Source organism: Lathamus discolor, chromosome 1 (assembly GCF_037157495.1).
Source record: "Lathamus discolor isolate bLatDis1 chromosome 1, bLatDis1.hap1, whole genome shotgun sequence".
NCBI lineage: Eukaryota > Metazoa > Chordata > Aves > Psittaciformes > Psittacidae > Lathamus > Lathamus discolor.
The window spans coordinates 106,945,619-106,970,265 of NC_088884.1; the positions used below are offsets into that span (position 1 = coordinate 106,945,619).

A 24,647-nucleotide genomic window follows, 5' to 3' on the forward strand; every position below is an offset into this window, starting at 1 on the left:
TTGCATCCATGCTGTCACAGTGTCCTGGGTTCAGCAGTAGCAGTCAGTTTTTCTCCTTAGTAGCTGGTGCAGCGCTGTGTTTTGACTTTCAGTCTGGGAACAGAGCTGATAACACTGATGTTTTTAGTTGTTGCTAAGTCATGTTTATTCTGGCTAAGGACTTTGTGAGTCTCATGCTCTGCCAGGGACGAGAGGAGGCTGGGAGGAAGCAGAGACAGGACACCTGACCCAAGCTAGCCAAAGAGGTATTCCATACCACAGCATGTCATGCCCAGGGAGGGAACTGGGAGTTACCCAGAAGGGTACGGGTTCTCTTCAGGGCGGGGATTGAGCTCATTCAGCGGTGGTATTGTATTCTCTTCCCTTGTTATTTTATCATTATTATTACTGGCGGTAGCAGTAGTGATTTGTGTTATACCTTAGTTCCTGGACTGTTCTTATCTCAACCCGTGGGAGTTCTATTCTCTTGATTCTCCTCCCCATCCCTCCAGGAGCAAGGGGGGGGGGGGGGGGGGGGGGCGAAGAAAGAGGGAGAAAGTGAGGGGAGTGAGTGAACAAGCTGTGTGGCTCGGTTTAAACCGACACACAGGAAGTACCTCTCCACCTCAGAAGGGCATGTCTCTACAGGATAAGGACCAGGAGAAAGAGGGTGTGTTGGGGATGAAATGGATGTTTGAGACTCTAGGCTTCTTGTGGACCTGTGCATGGATTTCTGGTTGCTTTTCTGGTGTCCATAGCACAAAGAGCACCTACCCTCATGATTTTGGCCCCCATTTTTCTTCTCTGGGGAAATTGTCCCACCTGTATGGGGAGCTGGAGGGGGCTTACTGGTATTGCATCTGTGATTATTAATGCTGTGAAAGGCTTTGGTTTGGTATTGATCTCTTATTGTATGCTGCCTTTACATTTTTGTCCTGGCAAACATATTGCCCCAGACATATCTAGCCTGATGCTGTTGATATGTCTGTGCTATTAAAGTTCCTGGAAAGGCCTAAAATAGACATCACCTGCCAAATTATTATTTTTGCCTTTCTTTCTCTTTTGTTAAATCTATCTACAATGTCAGCACTCAAAAAAACCCCAAAGATATCAGAGCAAGAATAAGCAGTTGCTTATGTCTTCGAGTGTTCCTGACTCACTATCACAAGATGACCTTGTCACTTAAAAATCATAAAAATGTTGCTTGGGTGAAGGAATGGAAGTTTGCTGAAGGGAAATGAAGTTTTGGGTTGTTGTTGTTTTGTTGTTTGTTTTGGTTTGCTTTTTGTGGTTGATTTCGGTTTCTTTTTGTTTTGTTGTTTGTTTTGGGTTTTTTTTTTCCCAAGTCCGAACTGAGATTTGCAAGCAGGATTGAGCCCTGCAGCTCATTTGGAACTCAAATGCTTCCTTCAGCCCCACTGGTATAAATGCACAACAAATGCCACATGAATTATTACTAGTGTTTCACATCAAAACTCTTAAAAGTCGTTTTCCACTGGAACTGGGAGAAGTTCTGCAGAAACAATCCATGTTTGCTGTTACAGTGCCTGTGCTGCACTGGATTGACACCTCTTTTCTAGGATAAATATTTTTCTACATCTTAAAAAAAAGACCAAACCATGTACCTTAATAAGTGGGAATAAATGTAGCTGCAAAGAAAGCATAAAGAACCCCCCTTTATTTTTTTTGTTTCTTCCTTCTCCTTTCCCCCCTCTCTTTTTTTTTTTTCCTTGCGACTGGAACAATTTATGCTTTTGCCAGGAGGTAATTTTTTCCTCTCCAAAACGTATACATGACTAATCTGAATTTATATTTATGAGATGTTGTGTGCTTAAAGACTGTTAAGTACCTCAGACTTCTTTTTAGCAGGGTTTGGGATGTTGTCTTTTCCTGAACATACAGGAATGCATGTTGCTGTCAGTGTCTCGGGTTGTGGTGATAATGTAGATCTTGGGTTATGTGTTGGTTTCTGATCTCTTTGTTAGTCGTGTTAGGCATCTATGCCTTGGCAAACTGAATGTGAGATACTGCCCTTTTAATTGAGCACACTTTGCTCCAGGGCAAGTGTTTACAGAGGAACCTGGGTACTGGCAAGTCATATTTTCCATATCTTAGGAAATGGGAAATGCATCAGTCTTTTTGCCTTATTAGACTGAATGCTGTGGCAGCGTAATGGATTATTTCTCATGAGTTGTGTGGACACTCCTGGTTCAGGCAAAGTGTCCACAAATCCCAGGAGCAATTAGGGAGGTAGCTTGAGATGTGCAGGGTCTCTGAGAAGCAGGTTGTATCTTCACATGCCACCTTGCACTTTAGGAAGCAATAGAGAGAGATGAATTATTGCAGATACAAGTAAGAACCTCAAAGTTAAAAATAAATAAATAAATAAATAAATAAAATCAAGCCCAAACAACAGTATTGCTATAAATTCTTCATCAGATTTCATGATAAATAAGAATTAGGGGAACTAAAACTACTTGAGAGGCTCCTTTAATTCCTCTGTGTCTCCAAGAATACACTTAAAATGTTGTACAAACTCAATAAAATGGCAGATGCTTCTTTAATAGGCATAAAATTGTCTAGCAGGTCCCCCAGATTCACAGATTCCTCCCACAATTCTCTTGTTTTCTTGGTGTCAGAACATGTGGCGAATGAGAAAGTACCCTGAGAGGCCACTGGTAACTTTGGAAGGTTGCAGCATGAGAGCAAAACAGGGAAAAGAGAAGTAGTTTTGTTTGAAGGAGCTGATGAATCAGTGCCTGAAATAAGAAACACTTGTCAAAAGGCAATAATAACAGGTATAGATGGATGTAAAAATGGTGAATGTAGTTTTTTTGGAGTACAGTTTTGCTAGAGCCAGTGATGCAAACATTTCCTGCCCTGTTGGAGGGGAATCTAGTAAGATGCAGGGCTGTGTTTCTAGCGTAAAGTTAGGGGACCTTAGTAGTGCTTCTGCAACTTTCCTGTAGAAGAGACAGATTTATACTTGAGTCAATGTAGTGCTGTTTCTCACTGAAGCTTGTAACTCCCATTAGTTAGTAAAGGTCTTCCTTCAAGAAACAAGAGAAAAAGGAAAAGGGAAGCAATCAAACAAAACAACCCCGCTCCCTCAAAAAAAAAAAAAAAAAACAAACAAAAACCCACAAAAAAACAGAACACCTCACCCCTGGAAAAAAGAAAAAAAAACACAAAAAAGAAAAAAAAAGGTTTGGCGCAAGTATTACTGAGACCCAGGCACCAAGAAATCCCAAGATTTAATGTTTAAGCCCATTATTTACAAAGAAGAGCTTGTGGGTTGGTTTTCTGGAATGGAGTAAGGTATAATTACATGTTTCTTTTCTTCCTTCCCTTTTCAAGGCTGCAAATACATCTTCTTTTACATATCTCCTTTTCTGTGACAGTCCTTCTGAGTGAGTTCATGTCATCTGGGCCTTTAATCTGTCTGGAAAGAAATATGACAAAACTGAAGGGATCAAAAAGCTGTTGTGAAAGTGGGGAAAAGTATGAGCAAAAGCACAGTGAACAGCTTTAGTGAGCGGGGGGGGGTGTTAATCACTTTCTCCCCTTAAATTTTTTGTAGCTTCATGTCTGACAGTAACAATTGGTTGAACAGGTATAGGGTTTTTTTCTAAGATTTTTAGTTGAAATTCCCTTAACTGTGCTGGAACCTGCATGTTTCACCCTGGCGTGATAAAAGAGGACTCAAAATGCCAAGTGCCACAAACAGTTTTGCTACCCATATGAAATGAGAGTGAAAAAGAGAGGAGATTGAAAACACATGCAGATGAGCCCTAAATGTGTCTGTTTCTCCCTCTATTTCCAGTTCCTCGTAATTTTGGATGCAGACTTGTAATTTTAAAATGTCTCTTTGATTCGTTGCTCTTATTCTATGTAATGTGGCCAGAGCTATCCCTTACAAGCCAGCCAGGGCTGTCCCTACAATTGATTAAGGCAGTGCAGTTGCTTTTTGAAAGGCACATTGAGCCCAGTAAAGGATTTTTGTTGAAAGTAAAGTTTTGGATGACGTTCAAAGCCTCTCCTGGAAGACTGCCCACTTGCAAAGTCTAAGCTACCTGTGATATCCCAGCCAAGCCACCTGTCTGTAAGTAGCAAGGGTGAGGACAAAAGTTATTCTTTTTGTTAATGGAATTGTTTTTCTGTGTATATTATAAAACTAGTCACTTGTGATAACTGTAATTTTTTACTAGAAAATATGAGAATGTCCCAGCCCTCTGGATTATCTGTTATCCAGCAAAACAGCCTGATGAGTAAGTGTTATCAGCTCTTATTAATCTTCCCATAAAATTAAAGAAATTATGAAGCTTAAGGCAGTCACTAATGAATCAATTTTAATTTATGGGCTCAAATAAAATCCGCATTAAGGCTGACAGACTGTAGCCTCAGGTAAACATAAAGCATTTCCACTGCAAACCTAAGTGAGTTCTGCACTGGCTGTCACAATTTTTTCCAGAAGAGGAGGGTCAGGGTTACAGGAGCAAGCATCTTAGAGAAAGTTAATGCAGTTGTCTAGCCCTTAATGGTCTAGCTTTTCCTGGCATGCAAAAGCATACGATTCAAAGACTTTTTCTCTCTTTCCCCCTGTCCATTCTCCCAGCCCACCCCCAGCTCCAACAAACAAGCAGAGAATTTCTCCCCATAGAACTTCAGTTTACTAAGTGCTTTTGCATTCCCAAAATACACAAACATTTTATAGAGAGGTGCTTGTAACATGAAAGCAAGACAAACATGGGTTTCCGTGTACAAGCAGATCAATCACCCATGGATGTGAGTGGCATGTGCCACGGGGAAAGCATCTTGCAGGGTCCAACCTCAGTGTGTGTGCTATTAAACTGAAAGATACTCATTGAGTGGGCAGAATAACTTCCTTCTCTGTGCGTTGCATGGCAGGACCTTCAGAGAAAACAATGTTGCCTACTGGAAAAAATGCATCATCTCAGGAGAAGTATCTGTGCTGGGCAGAATGATGGAATAAGACTTAGACATGTATAAGTAATGTGTGTTGGCTGTGTATGTAAAACTACTATTTGGGGGGTTAGACAGTTTATTTGGTTTTGACTGGTTTTTTTTCCCCGCTAAAGTGTAGCCATTTCTAATCTTTGCTATGCATTAAACATTATTCAAGATGACTTTTTTGTGGGAACACCTGTAGAAATATTTTGTAACATGTGTTTGTTATACTTGCTATAAAATATACAATAATTATTTTTGCCATAAATGCCATTGATTTAGTCTTTGCATTTTGTTTGGTGGGGATGCTGTTATTTAAGGTTACTTGAGGTCGCTTTTATGGAGTTAGTGTTTCAAAAATTTAGAGAACCGCATATCTGTAATAATGGGGGGGTTGGGGGGGTTGTTTTGTTTTGTTTGGGTTGGTTTTTTTTGGGGTGGTGGTGTTATATTTTTTAAAACATTCCTCTCAGTTTGGAAATAATCTCCTGAAGTATAAGGACTGCTTGGAGTGGAAGGTCTTGTGCCACTATGCTTCTTCTCTTTTGGCAAGAAGCTGATGAACACATTGGTATTTGCTACCGCTTTTGCCGAGCTTCCCCAGCTGATGCTAAAGTCCTTGCTTCTGCATGTTCAATCCTGTTGATGCTGGAGGGGCTGCTCAACCTCTTGACCTGTCCTTCTGTCTGGTCTGTTTTCTGACTCTCTTTTTGTCTTGCTTTTCAGATGCAGTAATCGGACCCAGTGTGCAGTAGTTGCTGGCCCTGATGTGTTTCCAGACCCTTGCCCTGGGACATACAAGTACCTGGAAGTGCAGTACGAATGTGTTCCTTACAGTATGTATCTTGATACATTTGCATTTGTTTCTTTAATAGAGATCTGATTTATTGTGGAGACTGGGCCAGCCTTGAGCTTGTCTCTTGTTGCCCGAGGGCAAGTAAATGCTCATTGACAATCCACGTGCGTCATATGAAACTGAAAAATTGTTCTCTATGCAAGGTTTGTGCTTAGGTTAAAAATATTCTCATAGTGTTCCATGTTTTCCTTGTTACACAGTTTAACAGTGACATACTGCCTTTTGGAAAATACTTGGTAAGCCCCATTAGTGAAAGCAGACCAGAACAATGAAGCACTATTGCTAGCTTATAGCTTCTCTTTCCAGAGTTTTATGTTTGTAATCATATAGCTTTGACATGCTTTGACTGACCGATATCCATGCAATTGGTGACATTTAATAACTGCCTTAAATACTGTATTGTACCTCTGAGGAGGTAGAAAGCCAGTGTTTTGGGAAATCTGATGTTTGCTGATAGAAAATACTAATTTATAAGCTAGCAAAGTTATGAAGGCAAATTACAGGCAAGTCATTTAGCCTGAATTTTTGAGGGTAGACAGACAGTCATGTGGGATTACAGCAATATGCACTGAACAGGAAATGTCAGAGCTACAAAAAGTCAAGTGTACCTCAGAATTTGTTTTCTATAGAAACTGAATTTGTTAGATGCAGTTATGGTCCTGCTGTCAAAAACGGCATACCTCAAAAAAGGAATAACAACAGTAATACTAGGAGTGCACTTTTTATTTAGCAGCTGTGAAGGGCTGAGCAGTGAATAGCAGTATGTGTAGGTAGGCTAAAGCGCATAGCACACCTCTAAAATAATAAAGCAGGCATAGGAATGGGCATGTTTGAGCCACAGAGTTGTATTGAGAGAGCAGCAGGAGACTTCAATTTGCTGAAACACAAGATTTGGCTCAAGGGCTAAGACCATCTTCTTCATTGCCTCAAGCATGAGCTGCAGGAGAGCAGATGTGGCTGAGAAATGACAAGCATGCTGTCTGGAGGGGAAGTGAGAACTGAGAATCCCCTGGGTGGTCCCCATCCCTCATGCAGTAGGTGGCTGCCTGCCTGCTGCCACAATGTGGGAAGGCTGTGCGGGGTTTTGCGATTGTGGAACTGCATCGTGAAGGGTGCAGCTAAGACTATTTCTCTGAAAAAGGAGGACCTTCTCTACCGAGGGACTCTTTCTCTCTGCTGGTGGGGGGCTTGGTGTGTCCATATTTGAATTTTCCAAACAACAAATTTGATGGTTCTAAATGCAGTGATAGAATATTTTTTATGGGGTGTCTGCTATGGAAGGTGACATCGGTGACATCGGTGACATCATGACCATGGAAAAAGTGACATCGGGGGCTCAGGGTCTGCCCTACTGAGCTCATGCCCAATTACCCATGTGGAGGTATTCCACTCTAAATTAGGTCTTTCATTTTACAAGCAAGACTGCTTGTGGGGAACGTGAGGGGAGATCGGTTTCTACTCATCACAGCAGGTTGTATTTCCTTGTGATTTTTAATGTGCATGAGATATGCTGTTCCCTCCTGAGACTGGGCTGGTAAAGCAATAATCATTACCTAGTACCCCTCCATAGCTTTTGTTGCATGTAAAATAAAGAGGAATAGTGGTGCCTTGTGAGAAAGGTAATATGTGAATATTATGCCCTGAGGCGTTAATCGGTCCAGTGTACAAGATGTAAAATAACTCTTGTGAGAGGCTGCTCAGTACCAAATGAACAGTAGGGATTCAGTATGTTTTAATGACCTGAATGTGGAGGCGAAAACAGCAACAAGCCACATGGCTTTTGCAATTAAGTTAGTAGCTTTGATGTCCGTTTCTTCTGTTTGTTGATGAATCAAATACAGTGCCTCTGTTAATAGAATTGAGGTAGGGGTGGAGGGATGGGAGAGGGGAGTGGACCAAAGGGTGAGTGCCTTGTAAAGTAGGATCCCATCTCCAGGGATTGTTGATCTGCATTGCCTAGGAAATTTAGGGTCAAAAATTTGTCAAGCACAAGCGTGTTATTCAGTGTAGCACCAGGAAAGTTGGATGTGCTCAGGCAAACTGTGTCCCTCCATCTGCAAATGTGGAGTGTGAAACCTAGGGCTCCTTTATGTCCTTCTCCTACCTCAGTCTCCACCTGGCTTTGTTACCACCTCCTTTTCTTCCCACTGAAAATAAGTCAGCTCAGCTTTGCAGGTGTTCCCCAGGAGTGCCCCACAAACAGAAGCCATCCAAGCAATGGGGATCGTGTCAGCTTTGGAAAAGGAGGTCAGCAAGGGTGTGGTTGGACCAAAGCTATGTCTGGTGTATGAAATCTCTTTCCCCCTTGATGCCTTCAGTGTAAGTCCTTTCAGGTCCAGCTTTCTTAGCATTGCTGCCCACACAAAGCTGCCTTACATGGTGCTTTGCTGGAGGAGGGGAGTGGGCTCTAGTGGCTCCCTAGCACTTCTCGCTGCTGGGGGAAACCTTCCTTAGCTGCTGGCATTTCCTCAACGGCTGTGTGCACCGAGCCCTGAGTGAATGGTGGTGTCTGCCATATGGCCATCTCCTGAAGAAACACAGCAGTTGCATAACAAAGGAATTAATATTTCAGCAGGCACTTGTACTTGTGTGCAATTCCAGCTTGCTTCATCTGGTTGGATGGGTTACTCCTTACGGTTTCAAATTATTCCTTATGGACAGAGAGAGACAGTTGCTGGCTCAGCAGCAGTAGGGAGTGAGTGCGCATCTCAAGAGAGCAGCATTTAGGAGTCATCTTTAACAGATGTTGTTATGACTGACCTTAGACACTTACGCTCAATGCAGTGCTAGTGTATACACTCCCTTGGAGAAAAATTATGGAAGATTTAAAACTCCATTGGGTAGCCTGCTCCTCTTGTGATTAAATTCATTTATTAACTCTTACACCACTAACTCGTATCATTTTCAAGAGGAAAGCATCCCCCTTTCCTCTCAGGAAGGGGAAAACCAAACCTCTTGTAGCTTCAGTAGCTCATATATTTTAAAATGTCCTTTATATCACCCTTCACACTGCATTCTTGTCTGTTCACTAGAGATACCCCTGACAAGGAGGTTCATGAGGCTGCAGTTACTCTGGACATGTGGGGAAGACAACAAATGATTATGCAGATAGCCTGGTCCTCTCCTCATTTTCTTTATCCTCTAGGCAGTTTATGTGATGGCAGATGCTGTCTACCAAAATGGACAGTTATTTAAGACCTATGGACTTTTTTTTTTGCTCTCTGACAATGAAAAGCAAGTGAAAAGCAGGTGATTTCAGCAGGTGAAAAGGTACCGGGCTTAATTTGACAGGCTTCAGTGGCATCAGTTGTCCTGTTTTTCTGGTATCAGGAAAAGTCATCAAATTAATTTTGTCTTTCTCAAAGTAGGCCTTAGTATGTAGTGTTTATTTCTCTGACACCTGCTTTAAATACTGTCCCTTTTCTTCTGAAATTATTACTCCCATTTTATTGAGCTGTATTTTCTTTTAATCATTACTGGCCAAGAAAGCTTTTCTATGGTTTTATATTAAATATGTACTACTGCAGACCTGCAGTTTGCCATTGCCAGAGCTCTGGACGCATGCCACGTTGCAGAGAGATGTCTGAAACTGCATTTTAGGCTGTGTTGCACTGTGAGTAAGTATGACAGACCCCACTTTGTAAGGATCCCTTTGATCCAGTACGCTGTTGTTGTTTCCTGGTGCATCCTTCCCCTCTTCCCTTCTTCCTTTATGCAGCAGTAAAGGAACAGGGTAATGAGAACAGCAGTGGTGGAGGTCATTTTGTGAAGCTAGGTCAACACTCATTGCAGAACACTTCAGTATCTTCTGAGGTGCTTGTACAGTCCTGTTGTCATGGTGCCAGTGCATCTAGGAGTGTAATTATTCACCTTTGTAATGTTACCGTAAACAACAAGATTTTATATTGATAATCTGATAAAGATGAACTAACATATGGGTTTTTGCAATGCAAATACAGCTTTGGTATGCACACAACACTTTACAGCTCAAACTGTCCCTGGTTTAGTGGTCCTTCATGTATTTCTGAGGTGTATAAAGAGAAATAATAACCTACTAAAAGCTGATGAGCCTCCTTTACTGTCCTGAGCACATGCCCTTTACGGGCCATGGCAGCAGCACTGCCCTTCATGGGTGACACCCTAAGTCAGAACAGGGGGAGAGTTTTCCAATAGGTGAGCAACAGTCTCCCACTGGCTTTGACTGAAATTTAGGGATTGTCTGCACTTAGTTTTTATTTTGGTTATAAAAAAAGGTGTGGGTTGAAACCACAGAGGTATTTTTGAATGCTTTTTCTTTTCATTTCTCCCTAGAGACAACCGTTCAGGCTCACGAGGATCCAAGTGTGGTGTTGGAAAGAGGATTTAGCTAGCTGAGTCAAATTTACCTTCAGTTTTTTCCTGAGCTCTCAATTCCCTTAGGTTGTAGGTTTTAGAGTTCAGGGAGTAACTTGTGCATTGTGTCCTTCAAAAACACTGTTTTTTAATAGAGAGTTTAATTTGAAGTATAGGGCAGGACAAAGTAGAAAAAAGGTGGGGGCTGAAGGAGGAGAAGCCCATTGCTGCATTGATGGAAAGGATGGCAGCAGCAGGAGGGAGTGAGATGGGTGCTTCAGGCATGGCATATATCTCACTGTGATGATATCTTGCCTTGCACCCAGGCGACAAGTTTTCCATCAGCTTTTAATCTGAGATCTATTCAAAGGGCTGTTTCCTGCAAGGGAAAAATGTTTGTGGCTTCTGAGGAAGGATGAATCATCCTTCCTTTCCATTCTTCTGGGTAAACAGGCTAATAAATGTTACAAAGATTTTCCTGCTTCTTTCCTTAAAGAGATTTTCCTCCTTCCTTAATGCTAAAAAGGAGAAGGAAAACAACACTTGAGCATGGTTCATCTTTCCTTTTCGTAAGATTTGGGGTTTTTTTCTTTTTAAACATGGAACCTGAAATCACACTTCCCAATTGCTGTATTGATGGAAGGAAATGTCATTTTTTTTTTTGCTAGAAGTACTCCTTTTATTGCTGACAGAAGAGTAGAAGGGCTCACATATCAATAAAAGTGAGGGATGGTAAGTGTGATGTGGGAACAGAATTCAATAAAGTTTTATTGTATCACAAGTGGGCTGAAGTGCATTTAAAAACATTAAATGAAGGCTCACAATATCTGCTCTGCTGGACCTTAGGGCCAGTGAATAGACAGATAATTGAATAATGACATTTTTAAGAGAATACAAGCACTAGACAGCAAACTGATATTTTCATTGCTCCAACATTGCTGGTGGAAAGGGAAAGAGGGGGGAGAAGCTAGGAGAAAATTGCAATCTGAAAACAATTTAATGAGACCACTTTTCCCATGAATATGGTTCTTAATTATTTCTGGAGTGCTGTAAGACCATTATGTGGCTTCCAGGCTTTCCCTGTGTGCCTTTTCTTGTCGCCTTCCATATCGGTTGTGAAGCAGTGTTTGCCCACGGAGAGCAGTGCTGTGTTTTGTTAAACAAATGAAGCTTGTGGCTTCTCCAGTTTTCTTTCACTCTGGGTTTTTGTGGGTTTTGTTTGTGTGTTTTTCATTTCTTTACCCAGAGAACTTGGTCCCCTGAGGCCCACTATTGAAAATGTCAAGTGTTCCCAAGGGGTTAAACCTGGCTGTTGGCACTTTGATCAGTAATGAATGAATTCCTCCCTGAAGGGAGGCATCCTTTGTTTTATTTAGTTAAATAAATGGTTTGTGTGCATGGGCTAGGAACAGTAATTAAACAAAACAAACAAAAAAACAAACACCCCCCCAATCCCAAACCAACCAACAAACAAAACAAAACAAAAACCAACACAAAAACAATCAAAAAAACAACAACCCACCAGACCTAACTGCCCATTATGATTATTTCTTAGTAAGGAATCTTTACTTTGTATCCTGCTGACAAATTGCCTTTCTTCCAAAGCATACAATTTCCTGGGCATTACAAAAGATCCATTTTGTTTGTTTTTTTTTTATTTGCTGAAATTCCTGCCTTTGCTTGTTGGTTATTTATCCACGTAGGCAGAAATGAAGGACATGTTACTTCCTCTGTCACGGGATGCTTGTGGGGAGAATGCACCTGTACAACAGCCAGTTGGAAAGCACTCTAACTAAAATAACTTGATATTATGGTGCTTTGTGAACCTGGAGGCTGAGCTATCTGCATAGGTGTGTACATAGTTTTCTAGAAGGGAAGGAAAACTAAGTGTTGAGAGCTCGGGGTAATAAACACAGTGAGATACATGACAACGTGATTAATTTTTGAATCTGAGATGAATTTGGTTTAAATTAAAGGAACAAGGTGGTTTCAAGTGTGTGTGCCAGTATGGTTTAAAGGTCTGCTGTCAACAAAAACACTGGATTTTTCTGTGAGGAAAAGTTAGATAAATGTTAGGCCACCTCCATAGTATGAAGGCCACCACTACCTGCTCCATCTATGATTTCCAGCCTGCTTCTGTGAAAAGCCAGCTCCTTCTTGCTCCCATTATCTTGGTCTTTTCCTCTAGGTGTGGGAAACTTCTTCATGTCTCTCACTTGTGCCAGATTGAGCCTTTGTGTGAACGTTAATCTTTTCTCTGTTGCTCTCTTATGAGTGTTCAGCTGATCACCTGCTGAACTAGCTCACTGCTCACCACTCCCAAGTCCCAGGCTTAAAATATTGAAGCACCTCTGTTCACTGATGCATTCAGTCTTTACAGCACACATTGCTTGAGAAAACTGTGTCTTCACACACAACAGGTTATGTTCCCATGTACCTTTAGTGTACATGCTATCTTTATCATAAAAGTCACCACAGTGCTTCTACCTAATTGTATTAGATGTGAAATGTTGCAATGGAAGAGTTGGAATCTGTTCATAGCCTGGACACCTATGAACTTGTCAGCTAATCATGGGGTGTTTTATTGCACATTTGCTGTCAAAGTCTATAAGGACATTATTTGATGGACATGTATTAATACCACTTAGAAAAATAACTTGGTAGCGCACAGGTTGGTATGGAAGATTCATTGCAGTGAGTAAGTGTAACTTCAGTCACATGAAAGTTTGAGAATCACTTCCCTGACGATCTTATTTTAAAATTGCACTCCTAATTAATCATGGAAGTAAGGTAAGCCTTAAAATGAGCTCTGACCTTTAAGGTGGACATCTACAAGCTTCATAGTTTGTGAAGAACTTGCATCAAGCACAGTGAAAATCAAGTGTTGCAGGAGGTGGCAAGGGAGACGTTAACTTCCTCACAAGTAAACAGAAAGATGCCCTGCACCTCTGAATACTCCTATATGACTTTATCTTGATCCTATTGTAAGAATTTCATTAACTCCAGACTTTTCTGGTTTAACTCTGAAGAAAAGTATTTTTTGTAACATTACAAAGTGGTTCTTTTTAACTGAAGGCTGTATTAACTCAATATGATGATGAACTATGAGTGGAGCAGCCAGCAGCGTGCTCTATTGACAGGCATCTATCTGAATGGCATGGTGTGGTGGGCTACATTAGGTACAAATCAAACACCCGTGGTCTGAACACAAAGTCTTAGGGTCAGAAAGGTGTATTTTTATTTTACTTATTTCTTATTTACTTATTTATTTTATTTTCTAAAATTCAGAACGTGGTTTCTTTTTAATTGAGCATCTTTTGAACATGTTGGACACATTGAACACAGATGAGAGAAACAGCCAGAATAGCCTCATTCTGGTGTGAAAATTTGGGTATTCTGTTGATAGGTGTAATTGAGTAGATTAGGTTTTTTCTCTTCTAATTAATACTTAAGTAGGTGGATAGTTAAATGGGTGCCAGTGACAAGTTTGCAAGAGTAAAATTCATAGGCTGAATATGAGGGGAATATGGGGAGCATGGAAAGCATGATTGTAATTTAATGTTCAATGATATTCTTATTTTTTGAAGCAAGTACAGCTGGGAGAAGGTTTCTTTTTTTTTTTTTTTTTCTTTGGAGAATAAAAAAGATTTCTGTGGCAGAGCAAGAGTTAAAATTAACATCTTACCCCCACATCACACTCACAAAGTTTTCAGTTTAGAGATCCAGACTGAGGATCAAAGACTTTACCATAGATACGTGTTTCTCACATTCAATGTTTTTCTTCATGTAGAGCCCCGTCATTTCTTCCTAGGGCCTCTATAATTGGTTTATTATGGAAACTGAAGGTGGAAAACTGTGGTGAGTAGTGTAACCTATTTCATGAAGATTATGAATATAAGAGAGTAACTTATTTCCTTGTGTGACTTCTGTGCACCGTTTATTTCTTTCCAATCTTGTCCCACAGCAGCTGAACTTTTAGGGCAAAAGTGTATATTGTTGGTTTGGGTTTAGCCATTTAAACTAAAAGTTGCTTAGAGTCTTTCAATCTGTTGCTTGAATGCCTTCAGTCTCTGAGTGTAAATCAAAGGTCATTAAATCACAGGGAAACTTTCAGCATCAGGAAACTTTGGCTAAGGTTCCCAGTAACTTTAGGCTATCTGAAGTCATTAGTTTTTTTTTTTTTTTGAGAAACTCATCTTTGTTGCACCCAATTCTAGCGTAGTAAATAACTGATATTGTCTGAGCTAAAATGGAAATTTTAATAAATCCTGGGAAGAAAGAAGAATAAAATTCTGGTGATTTCCTTAATATATTAATAAGCTGCAATCCTCCCACCTCAGCAGCTGATGGTTCCAGATCCAAATAACAGAGCATCTTTCTAATGTCTGAAATAGATCTGTATTTGCTTGATGAAGATATTGATAAAACAAAGCAGCTTGACCCCTGCAAACATGCTTGTCTGCAGTGCCAATGCGAAGATGCCACTGGTTTTAGGTCGTTTATAACAGTTCATATGTTTTTCTCTTTCTAACAGGTCTACTGCTAGATAGTTGCCACCTGTTTTCTTTCTAAACACAACCCCATACTTCCCAATTGTCTCTGAACAGTTCTGTCATCATTAAGAGGAATGTTTTTCTTTCCATCTTTAATAACCCATTGTCTAAATTGTGCTATTATGCCAAGTACCCTCTGGAGACATTGATATGGATTTTATACATTTTATAACACATCTACATGGAGATAATATTTATATTTCCATATTTTATTCCTATTATACTTTCATTTTTCTTGCAAGAAACACTACAAAGGTTTCTTTCATTGGTGCAGGCAGTATAAGGAGATTAAGACCATCCTTGCCAGGTGCTATTATAAATCCACAAAAGAAATGAAATACATTTATTGGTTTTTATTCTGGCCAATGGGGAGAAGAGAATATGTGTATCCAGTGGTTAAGTTGAGGATTGAAGTTCATTTCTTCTAGCACATGAGGGGAGGAGGATGGGGGGAAATTTGAGTGTACTAAGGCAAATCCCTTTAGTGTGTGAAATATGAAAACACATCTTTCCAGATCTAAAAATACAACTTTGTTGAATTTCTTTATATTAAAAGGGCTCCCAGGAAGAGAGCCAAATGCATCTGAATGTATTACTTTTTTACTCATTTCCTCCACTTTCCTTCCTAACAACATTTCCAGTCGACTTTTAATAACAATATAGGCCTGCATGAAACCGCAGCAGTTGTATATACCTCAGTCTCTGGCAATGGAGGAAGAAACACAGAGCATGTAGCATTTGATTTTGGTTAGCTTCTGTCTCTGTTTCTAAGAGGAATTAAATAGGAGCAGGATTTGTGGGAGGCCAAGGCTAAGGGGTCCTCCCCAGTGAATCCTTTTGCAACAACAATAAAAAAATCAACTTATACCCTACATATTTCCTACCCCAAACCTCACCAAAAAAGTGACATGGCATGTCACTTGCCTGGGCTGGTTGCCAGGCTATGCAGAAATATTCTTAAGGATTTTTTTTGGAGTATGTCTTGCTTTTGGGGCATGACAACCAATTCAGATTATGAAAGATTTATTCCAGTTGATTTCCCAGATGAATGTATTGCTGAGGGTCTAAACTAATCTCCTCCTCAAAAGTATTTTTCCCCTCCATGGGTAACTTAAATATGTCTAATGTAGTTTTAAAAAATGCCTTAATCTCATTTATCTTTAATTTCTCTGTTCCGCTCTACAGGCCCACATAAAAGGATTTACATTGGGTATTTATCCCTTCCAATATCAAAAGCAAATTCCCTTCCAGATCTCAATTTTCACTGATAATCCTCAGAGATGTATAATTTTAATTTACCTTGCAGATGACATCTACCTGGTTTCTCTCTCAGCTTTATGAAGGTATTATTCAGCTGCACCTCATTACCTCTTTTCTTCTCTCTTGCATGTGTTGAATGGTCTCTATGAGTGAAACTATTGTCTTTTCCTTTTCTGGGGAGCACACACTAGTTTAGCAGAGGCTGGGGCCAGCACATCACTGTGGAATCCAGCTGTGTCCTTTCTTTTTATCCCAGGAGAGGCAGCGTTGGGCCTTTGTCATTTTTGCTTTAAAAATTAATAATCACATATTTTTCAATTTAAGCTTTTGCAGAGGCTTGTGGGACCACACAGACACACAGTCACACACCTGAAAGCTTCCAAAACCTCAGATGTTCAGGCTTGCAAAATAATGGTTCTGCTAAATGGAACGGGAGATATTGCGCTCTGTGGGATTTTGAAAATGAGCCCATTAGGTGCCCTCATGAAAGCTAAGTTCCCCTGGAAATCTGCCTTTAATGTCTATATATGAAACACTTTGGAGTTATTCCACCTATGTTCCTATTTAAAGCAACAAATTTTGCATTTAAGTGTTATTCTGAGTGCGACCTTAAAAGTAACATAGGTTCAACTTTTCTGTGGTGAAACTGAAAGGGTCAGGGGAATGTAAAGTCCACATAGCAAATGCAGACTTATGTTTGAAAATTTGACCCTAAGGAGAAGAAAAATCAGGAAAGAATGCATAGGTGAAGTTGGAGGTATTTTTTTATTATTGTTATTGGTAAGACTTGGCACAAACCAGTGAAATTCTAAGATAACAGGTATTCCAGCCTTGCTTGGGAGATCAGGAAGGAGTGGCAAGTGGCTCTCTTCATTATAAAGTGACACTATATCATTCCTGATGGTCTTTATTTTTTTTTTATCATATGCTGAAATTAGTCCTGCTTCAAGTATAATTGCATTTGTATCATGTTGCTGCTTTTTGTGTTTATGCTTGGGTTGGCACTGCCTGAAAAAGGAGAGACTTGTTAGTCAATACTCAGTATAAAGCTGAAAATATGGAGGCATAGAGTATTAAAATGTAGCAGGGAAAATACGATAGTATCCAAGTACTGCCACAAGTTTGACATGGTGGGGGGTGTGTGTGGAGACTGCCTGCAGTACATACAGGCACACCTGAGCCAGCTTTGATGCTGTCTAGGAGATGAGATGCAGAGGCACGAGCTGTAACAGAGGTATAAATTTGCCATATTAATATTTGTACGAGACACAGTTGTACCCCTAGTTTCACTAGCGTTTTTCCCATTTAGACTGCTGGGGCACTTATACCAAAGCATGTGCCTAAATGCTTGATGAATGTCAGCTTGCATGTTTACATTTTATGTATGCTCTACACAAATAACAGAAGCCTAATTTAGGGGTCATTTTATGTGCTGAGGCTGGATTTTCAAAGAAGGAACAAATGGGCTTTTGTCCATTTAAAGGCTTGCTCAGAAGAGTGAACATGTGCCATGTACATTTTCAATGAAGTCAATAATTAAATATGTTCCATATGACTCCGGTGGGGAGGATATTAGTAATTACCATAAAGTGACAAATCTACATTCTGTTGCTAGTACTTTGAAAACAAAAAGTCAGTGTTTCAAACAATATGTCCTGGTTCAATTGTCATGTTTAAGCTAAAGTAATGTCTTAAGTTTTGAAGGTTTTTTGGTAGTTTTTTTTTCCTTGTGTTTTTGTTTGTTTTACACAGTCTAAATAAAGGTATAGTAGTTTTCTTTGTGTATATTCTTTTGATGAGAACCCACTGAAACATTTGGGAGTTTTCATGTTGACTTGGAGGGAATTTGGATGCACAGAATGAAATCGGGCAGTGCTAGAATAAGTGCAGCCTCGGTTATTAAACAGAGTGAGTCTGACTCTTCAGATTTGTGGGTTGAGACATTTGTGATGCAGTGATGATAATAGGGAGACATATTTCCAGTGCAAAGGAAAGGCATTTCTTTATCCAAAAGGGCTGCTTTGTTTTCCCATGTCCGTTCAGAGAAAAAATTGAATGCTTATCAAAGTCTCAAACCAGTTCTAGAGTACACAAAGCAGTCATTCACATTTTTCCTTGATACAAGAAAGATTACAGAGCTGTGGTTTGTATACACAGGAAGAAAGCATGAAATGCTAAACCTCAATTAGGGTTCAAAATGGCCCATGTAGTGTCAGATAACAAGTCTAAAGAAAATATTTGACCAATACTTTTTGAAGATGCTCACCTGACTAATAGAGATGAAGAGAAAGCAGAGACCTTCAATGCTATTTTTGACTTGGTCTTTAATAATACTGGTAGACCTTTGGCTTCTCTGAGTCAGAGGACCATGAGTGTGGGGACAGTGACTTTCCACTTGCGGACACTGCAATTGTAATGGGTCAGCTGTATCAACTGTTCACAAGTCCATGGGGCCTCGTGGGATTCACCCCAGAATACTGAAGGAACTAGTGGATGCTACAGCAGGATGCCTCTCGGTCACCTGCCAAAGGTCTTGGGAGTCTGGGGAGGTCCCTGCTGACTAGAAACTAGCCAATATTATTCCAGTTTACAAGGGTGTGAGGGAAGACACAGAAGACTACAGGACTGTTACTCTAACTTCTGTACCTGGAAAAAGGACAGTACAATCATCAAGCACAGTTAACATGGGTTCACAAAAGGAAAGTCCTGTTTAATTTGATATCCTTCCACAGTAAAGTCATCCACCTAGTGGAGGAAGGGAAGGTCGTAGATGTAGTTTTTCTGGATTTTAGTAAGACTGTTGATACTGTCCCTCACAGCATCTTTTTGGACAAGTTGTCCAAATGTGAGAAGAGCAGGTTCACAGTGCACTGGGTGAAAAAGCCAGGGCTCAAAGGGATGTAGTGAATGGGCTGCATTTGTCTGGTGACTGTTAACAAACAGTAGCCTTCAGGGCTCAAATTTAGGGCCAGTTCTGTTTAATATATTTATCAAAGATCTTGATGGAGAAGTTGAATGCACTATTAGCAAATTTACTGATGATGCTAACTGTACTAGGTTTGTGTGAGTTTTGGTACTGTATGGAGCTCTGAGCTACACAATTTCAGAAGGATGTGGAGGTTTTTGAATTTGTCCGGAGATTGACAACAAAGCTGTTGGAAGGGCTGGAAGCCATGTCCCATGAGGAGTGGCTGAGAACATTGGGTTTGTTTGGTTTGGAGAAAAGGAGGCTGAGAGCTGGCCTCGTGGCTCTCTACAGCTCCCTGAGGAGAGTGGAGAGGGAGGTGCTGATCTCTTCTGCCTGAAAGCCATAGGACATATGGAAATGGTTCAAAGCTACACCAGGGGAGATTTAGACTGGACATTAGGAAATGTTACTGAGGGAATGGTCAAACAGTGGAAGAGGCTTTCTAGAGAGGTGGTTGATGCCCCAAGCCTGTAGTGTTTGAGGTGTTTGGCCAATGCCCTTAATAACATGCTTTAACTTTTGATCAGCTCTGAATTGGTCCTGCAGTTGGATTAGATTGATTCTTGTAGGTCACTTCCAAATGAAAACATTTTATTCTAAAATATGCCTTGTTTATCCTTGCATTTTAATAGCTCTGCTAATATAGTCAACTGCTCTGCATGCTCACAGAAAGATCTAACAATTTGTTTATTAACTGTTTGAGGGAAACAGTGCCAGATTATATAAACTATCTTTGCCACAGGAATATGCTGATGCTTTGCAATGACTCAATGAATGGGTCTCATTTGTTTGCCTAGAGACAGCTAGCCATTGTTGGCTATAATATATGGCAAGAAAAGCTCCAATGAATTGCTTTGCAACACTTCTTCATCTGTATGTCGATACTCATGTTGAAATGGGTTTTCACAGTCAAACTCAGCCCAAAACTTATCAATTATGAATGGCTACAACAGATGGTATGTATTATTATTTTTAAGAATGAGTGATATGTTTCAAATGAGAAACACATGCTGCTCAGCAGCTTTATCTGTCCCTTCTGAGGCAAGAACCAGCTCCCTGACCCCTTTTTCCCTTCCACTTGCTGGATAACATCCTATTTTAATAACCTGAAAATGAAGACCGTGAAATACTGCATGATGGAAAACTGAGCAGACATCAATTCCGGTGTAAGAGGATCCTGCTCTTTCTCAGCTTGGTGGGAGTTGCACCTGTCTTGGCAATGGTGTAATTCATGTTTGCAACACAAGTATCGATCAGCCTTTCCCAAGAGGAGTTGGGACAGGGAAGTTTTGCAAAACTTCTTACCTGAAGTTTCAAGTTTGTACAGTGTTACTGCAAGGACCTGGCTGATAACCTGAAATCAAGGCGTATCGTGATGACAATGGTGGATGCTTTTTCAAGTGCCTGGCTTCGCAAAAAATTACTGTGTATTCCTTTAGTGTATTCCATTTTCCTTTCAATCTACATCTGTTGCATTGCTTTCTTTAAAAAATAAAACAATTGTGCTAAATACAGCAAGTGAAAGGTTGTTGTGGAAGAGAAGCCTGGATCTTGAAGAGCAATTCACATGACAGCAAGGCTGTAATTCATTTGCATCCAAATGACTGCAGCCCAGCAGTCCTCAGAAACTGGACCAACAATCTTAGAGGCTACATTCTCTGAGTGTGTGCCTATTTTTACTTACAGACATGAAAGTCTATGGACATGCCATATCAGGAAACAAATAAACTGTATAAGCATCTGCAGGATCGGTGCCTAATTTGGTAGAGAACAGTCCGTTAAAAATCTTCATTGCTTTTGCAAAATATGCTGCAAAAATGTTTGGCTATGATGCAAAATACATCATTAAGGCACATAGTGCCAGAATAAATGAGCCAAAGGTATTTTGTGATAGCAGCCATTTAAAAATAAAATCATAGCCATTTGCTTCCTTTCTGATTTATAAAACTGCTACAACTTCTTGGATGAAACTGGGGTTAGAAAGCATGTATGTTCTTCCTCTGGCTTTTTAAAATTCACACTTAGTGTTCATAACGCAGCAAAATATTCATTTCTGTGTCCTTATAACCAATCATATTAGTTATTCCCCTGCTGAATTTAGTACTTATTCAAATGCATTCTCTGCTCTCCTTGAAAAGAAATTTTGGCTCTATTTCTTTAGCGCAAAGCCCTTCCTTAGTGCCTAGATAACAGTGTTATCTTATTCTGTAATGCTTCACCATACAAAGCAATCTAAAACCCAAGGAAGCATGCCAAGAGACACTGGGCAAAAAGCCCTTATGTAAAGTTTGAACTTGTTTCCCTTAACAGTACAGCGTTTACACAGCCCTCTCTTCAGGCAAAGAAAATAAATAAATCAAAACAAAGCTCCAAAGTTAACCAAGAACTCAAGCTCTAGTTTTGATATTTATTTTAGTGGAAAAAGAAATAATTTTTTTTCATTTTTATCAGACTAAACTAGAGGAATTCTGCAGAGCTCTTTGCCAACAGTGGGACAAATTCCTTGTATCATGAAGTTGGTCAGATCTTGATGCATAAAGTTTCCATTTTAAAGCCTATTTTTTTTGTGGTGGGATTCAATGCTTTGTGGGTCATGCCTTATCCTCTTCATGTGGTGGGAGTCACACAAGATCTAAAGGATATATCTTCCCTAGAGCTCAGAGCAAGGAGAAACAGACTTAGATACCAATGGCAACCTCGGTAGGAGGGACCCTCCTGCTACCCAAGTCCTGCTGCTTAAAGATGCACAAGATGTGCATTTTCCTCCTCCTTCTCTACGACTTGTCATCATCCTTGTCATGATGCTTTTTGTCCAGCACTCAGCTACTGTGTTTAATATAAAGTCAGTTATCTTTGCCATGCAGTTTGCAGGCTGCATAAATCTGAGCAGGTTGACAGACCTCTTGCAAATCAGGATGTGTGGGAAGAAGACTCAGGTACCCAAGGTTTGCTGTCTTTCTCGTGTATCAGAGTCCATGGAAGTTAAGTGTATAAATGCTGTTAAACAGCATAGACATGTGAGATATCTGCAGAGATTTATTGTTTTGCTTTCCCTTTGCCTGAATTCAGGGACAGAGAAATAGAAAATTCACCTTTCCTCTCTTGTTCTGTTGTCTTTCCACTTCATTTCTTGCATTCCCACTTAGTCTAACAAATACATCTACACAGCTGTAACTGAGGCTTTACAAGCTCCAGCCTCTTGAATCCAAATGCTGTTCTTTGCTGTTGATCAGTAGACCTCATCTTTCAGAAGCAGAGGCTCTGGGAGGATGCTGGCTTGTAGATAATTGGATTTACTATTAATAAATCAACTCAGACTTTTTTTAAGTTTTTCTTACCACACCAGCAAAAGCAGTTCACTCCCAGGAATTGTCCAAACTTAATGCTCACATGGCTTTTGTAGTACTGTTTGGTGGTTTTTTTTTTACAGTGTGTTTTACTTTGGTTAATCAATAGGGTCAAGAGGTGAGAGTTTGTCTGGTTTATATCACTGTTTGTTTGAAGTCAAATAAGTAGCCAATTACAGTTTCCAATATTGAATGAGGAGAGAGTGGTAGTGTCAGCTCTTCTACAAATGGATATTAAATTACATGTTGTAAAAGTGGCTAAAGATGATTCACAGCAATAATATGACCCAGTTATGTGCTTATTGCATTTAAAAGACAATTGGGGGGTTGATTTCTTTGCCAGCTGTGTGGTAGTTAATGATTGGTAAGAAAGCATCAAACTGAGAGTAACTTCTGTTTCTAAACACAGCTCTTCATGCTGAATTTCAGAGACTCCCAGTATGAAAAGCGTATGTGGAATGGATCTAAAAATAAACAGAAATGTGGTTTTATTGGAGACTAACAGTATATACTTTCTGTAAAACTATTCTTAACCTATACTAAGAAATTATGGACTTGCTTCTAGATGCACATAATTGCTCTGACCTACAGCTATATGATTCCTGATTAACTCTGTCCATAAATGAATGTCCTAATACAATTTTGAAAAGTTAGCAGTAAAAGCCAAAATTGTTATTTCCTCTTCAGACTGACATTTTTACTGCCACCATTAGTTTTAAAACATCAAGCAAGCTCTGTACCCGAGTTCTCTGTCCAGTATCACTGTTGTAAAAAATCATTTCTGGAAACAATTGCACATATGATAAACATCAGTTTGAAAATTCAGTTTATTTCATAAAGAATTTTGGGACAGCTTTTCATAAAATAAGTCAATTAGAGTGTTCTTTTTACAGCCTGCAGGTTTTCTTTCAAGCAAAATAGCAGTGATTTGGTTTGGTCTCTAAAAGCATAGGCATTAAAGCTCCAAAGAACAATGTGCTACAGAAAATGTTGAATTGGAGGTACCTAAGAGAAAATTAATGATACAGGGTTTTTTTTTTTTTTTTTTCCCTTTGATTTTAGGTTTTATTATGTATGTAGCTTGTTAGTTCCATTTAAAGAAATGAAGATGCAAATATTTCTTGCATAAAACACATTTTATTTGAAAAACCAGAAATTCTTTCTCATGTTAATTAAAATGTAGCAGCATCCCCATGTGTCTCTTCACCCAGTGCTGCAGCAGAAACATTTGTAGTGATATGGCAGCTCTATAAAGAATCATAGAATAGTTTGGGTTGGAAGGTACCTTCAAAGATCATCTAGTCCAACCCCCCTGCAATGAGTAGGGACATCTTCAACTAGGTCAGGTTGTTCAGAACCATATCCAGCCTGGCCTTGAATGTCTGCAGGGATGCATGGCAAACTGTGTGATGCTCTGGACAACATACAAAGAAAACTGGTTTTGCTCATCTTTCTAGTTGAGAAAAGGTGCAATATGTGGGCCTGAATTTGGGATTGCTGGATGCTGGCATTGGGGTGTTTGGGCAGGTTTTTGCCTGCCTTCATATGGGGGTGGAGCAGAAGACAGAATTTTAGCACTGTTGTTTCAACCTTTGAGCTATCCTTTTAGCTTAAATCCAAAGAAAAATTGTTTTAGTTTCTCAGGGAGATTGCTGATCTGTTCTGTTTGTGCAGACGCAAGGCTTCCTTACTAGTCCAGTACCTAGTGGAAGAGCTTTGCCAACTTCATGGTCCACCAGACTCCAAATGTGATTGTCCTGGACTCAAAAATATTTGATAACAATGAATTGCTGGAAATATAAATACTCTATTGTGTGTACCTGCAGCCTGCAGTTGAACTAAAAGCTCTGAATACTTTGGGCTAGGCACATGGAAATAGTTAAGTGTTTTAAAAACCCAGTCGTGTCTCTGTAGGGTTTAATCTGCAAGAGGTGATTAATGCAGCCTTGTTTGATGGTTACCCTGCTGAAGGTGCTTTGCAGTGGACATTGTGTACTGCCTTGCACCATTCCTGGCTGCTCAGGCGACTGAGTAATTGTAAAAACGGGAGTGAGAAAGATAGCAAGCTTGGCAGGCAAACCTTGCAAGTGAAGTAATAGATTAAAAAAAAATAAAAATCTTCTTCCATTTAGTGTGAAGTTATCATTATTTAGAACTTTCAGACACACCTTTTCTTTTTATCCAGAAGAGCTTATCCGTGACTGTTTAACTGCTAATGGTGCAACATTTACAAATCCTGTGTCTATGTGCTTCGGATAGAATTTTACCAAAGGTATTCATGTTAGGATTTCATTGTCCTTAAGCAAATTGACCAAATAAGATAATAAAAGTCCCACTGATTTGGGGCTTCTGCATCTTTGACAGTAAGATATAAGCTCTTCCAA

The 24,647-nt window shown here is 39.9% G+C and overlaps 1 protein-coding gene across 9 annotated transcripts in view; it reads left to right on the forward strand.

Moving 5' to 3' along the window:
• Positions 1–24,647, forward strand: part of ADGRL3 (adhesion G protein-coupled receptor L3) — a 518,947-nt gene that overhangs the window by 288,634 nt on the left and 205,666 nt on the right. For all 9 annotated transcript variants that reach the window (XM_065689629.1, XM_065689683.1, XM_065689621.1 and 6 more), the window contains one exon: positions 5,674–5,783. In XM_065689629.1, coding sequence (XP_065545701.1) covers positions 5,674–5,783 — 110 coding nt within the window. The remainder of the gene's footprint in view (positions 1–5,673; positions 5,784–24,647) is intronic.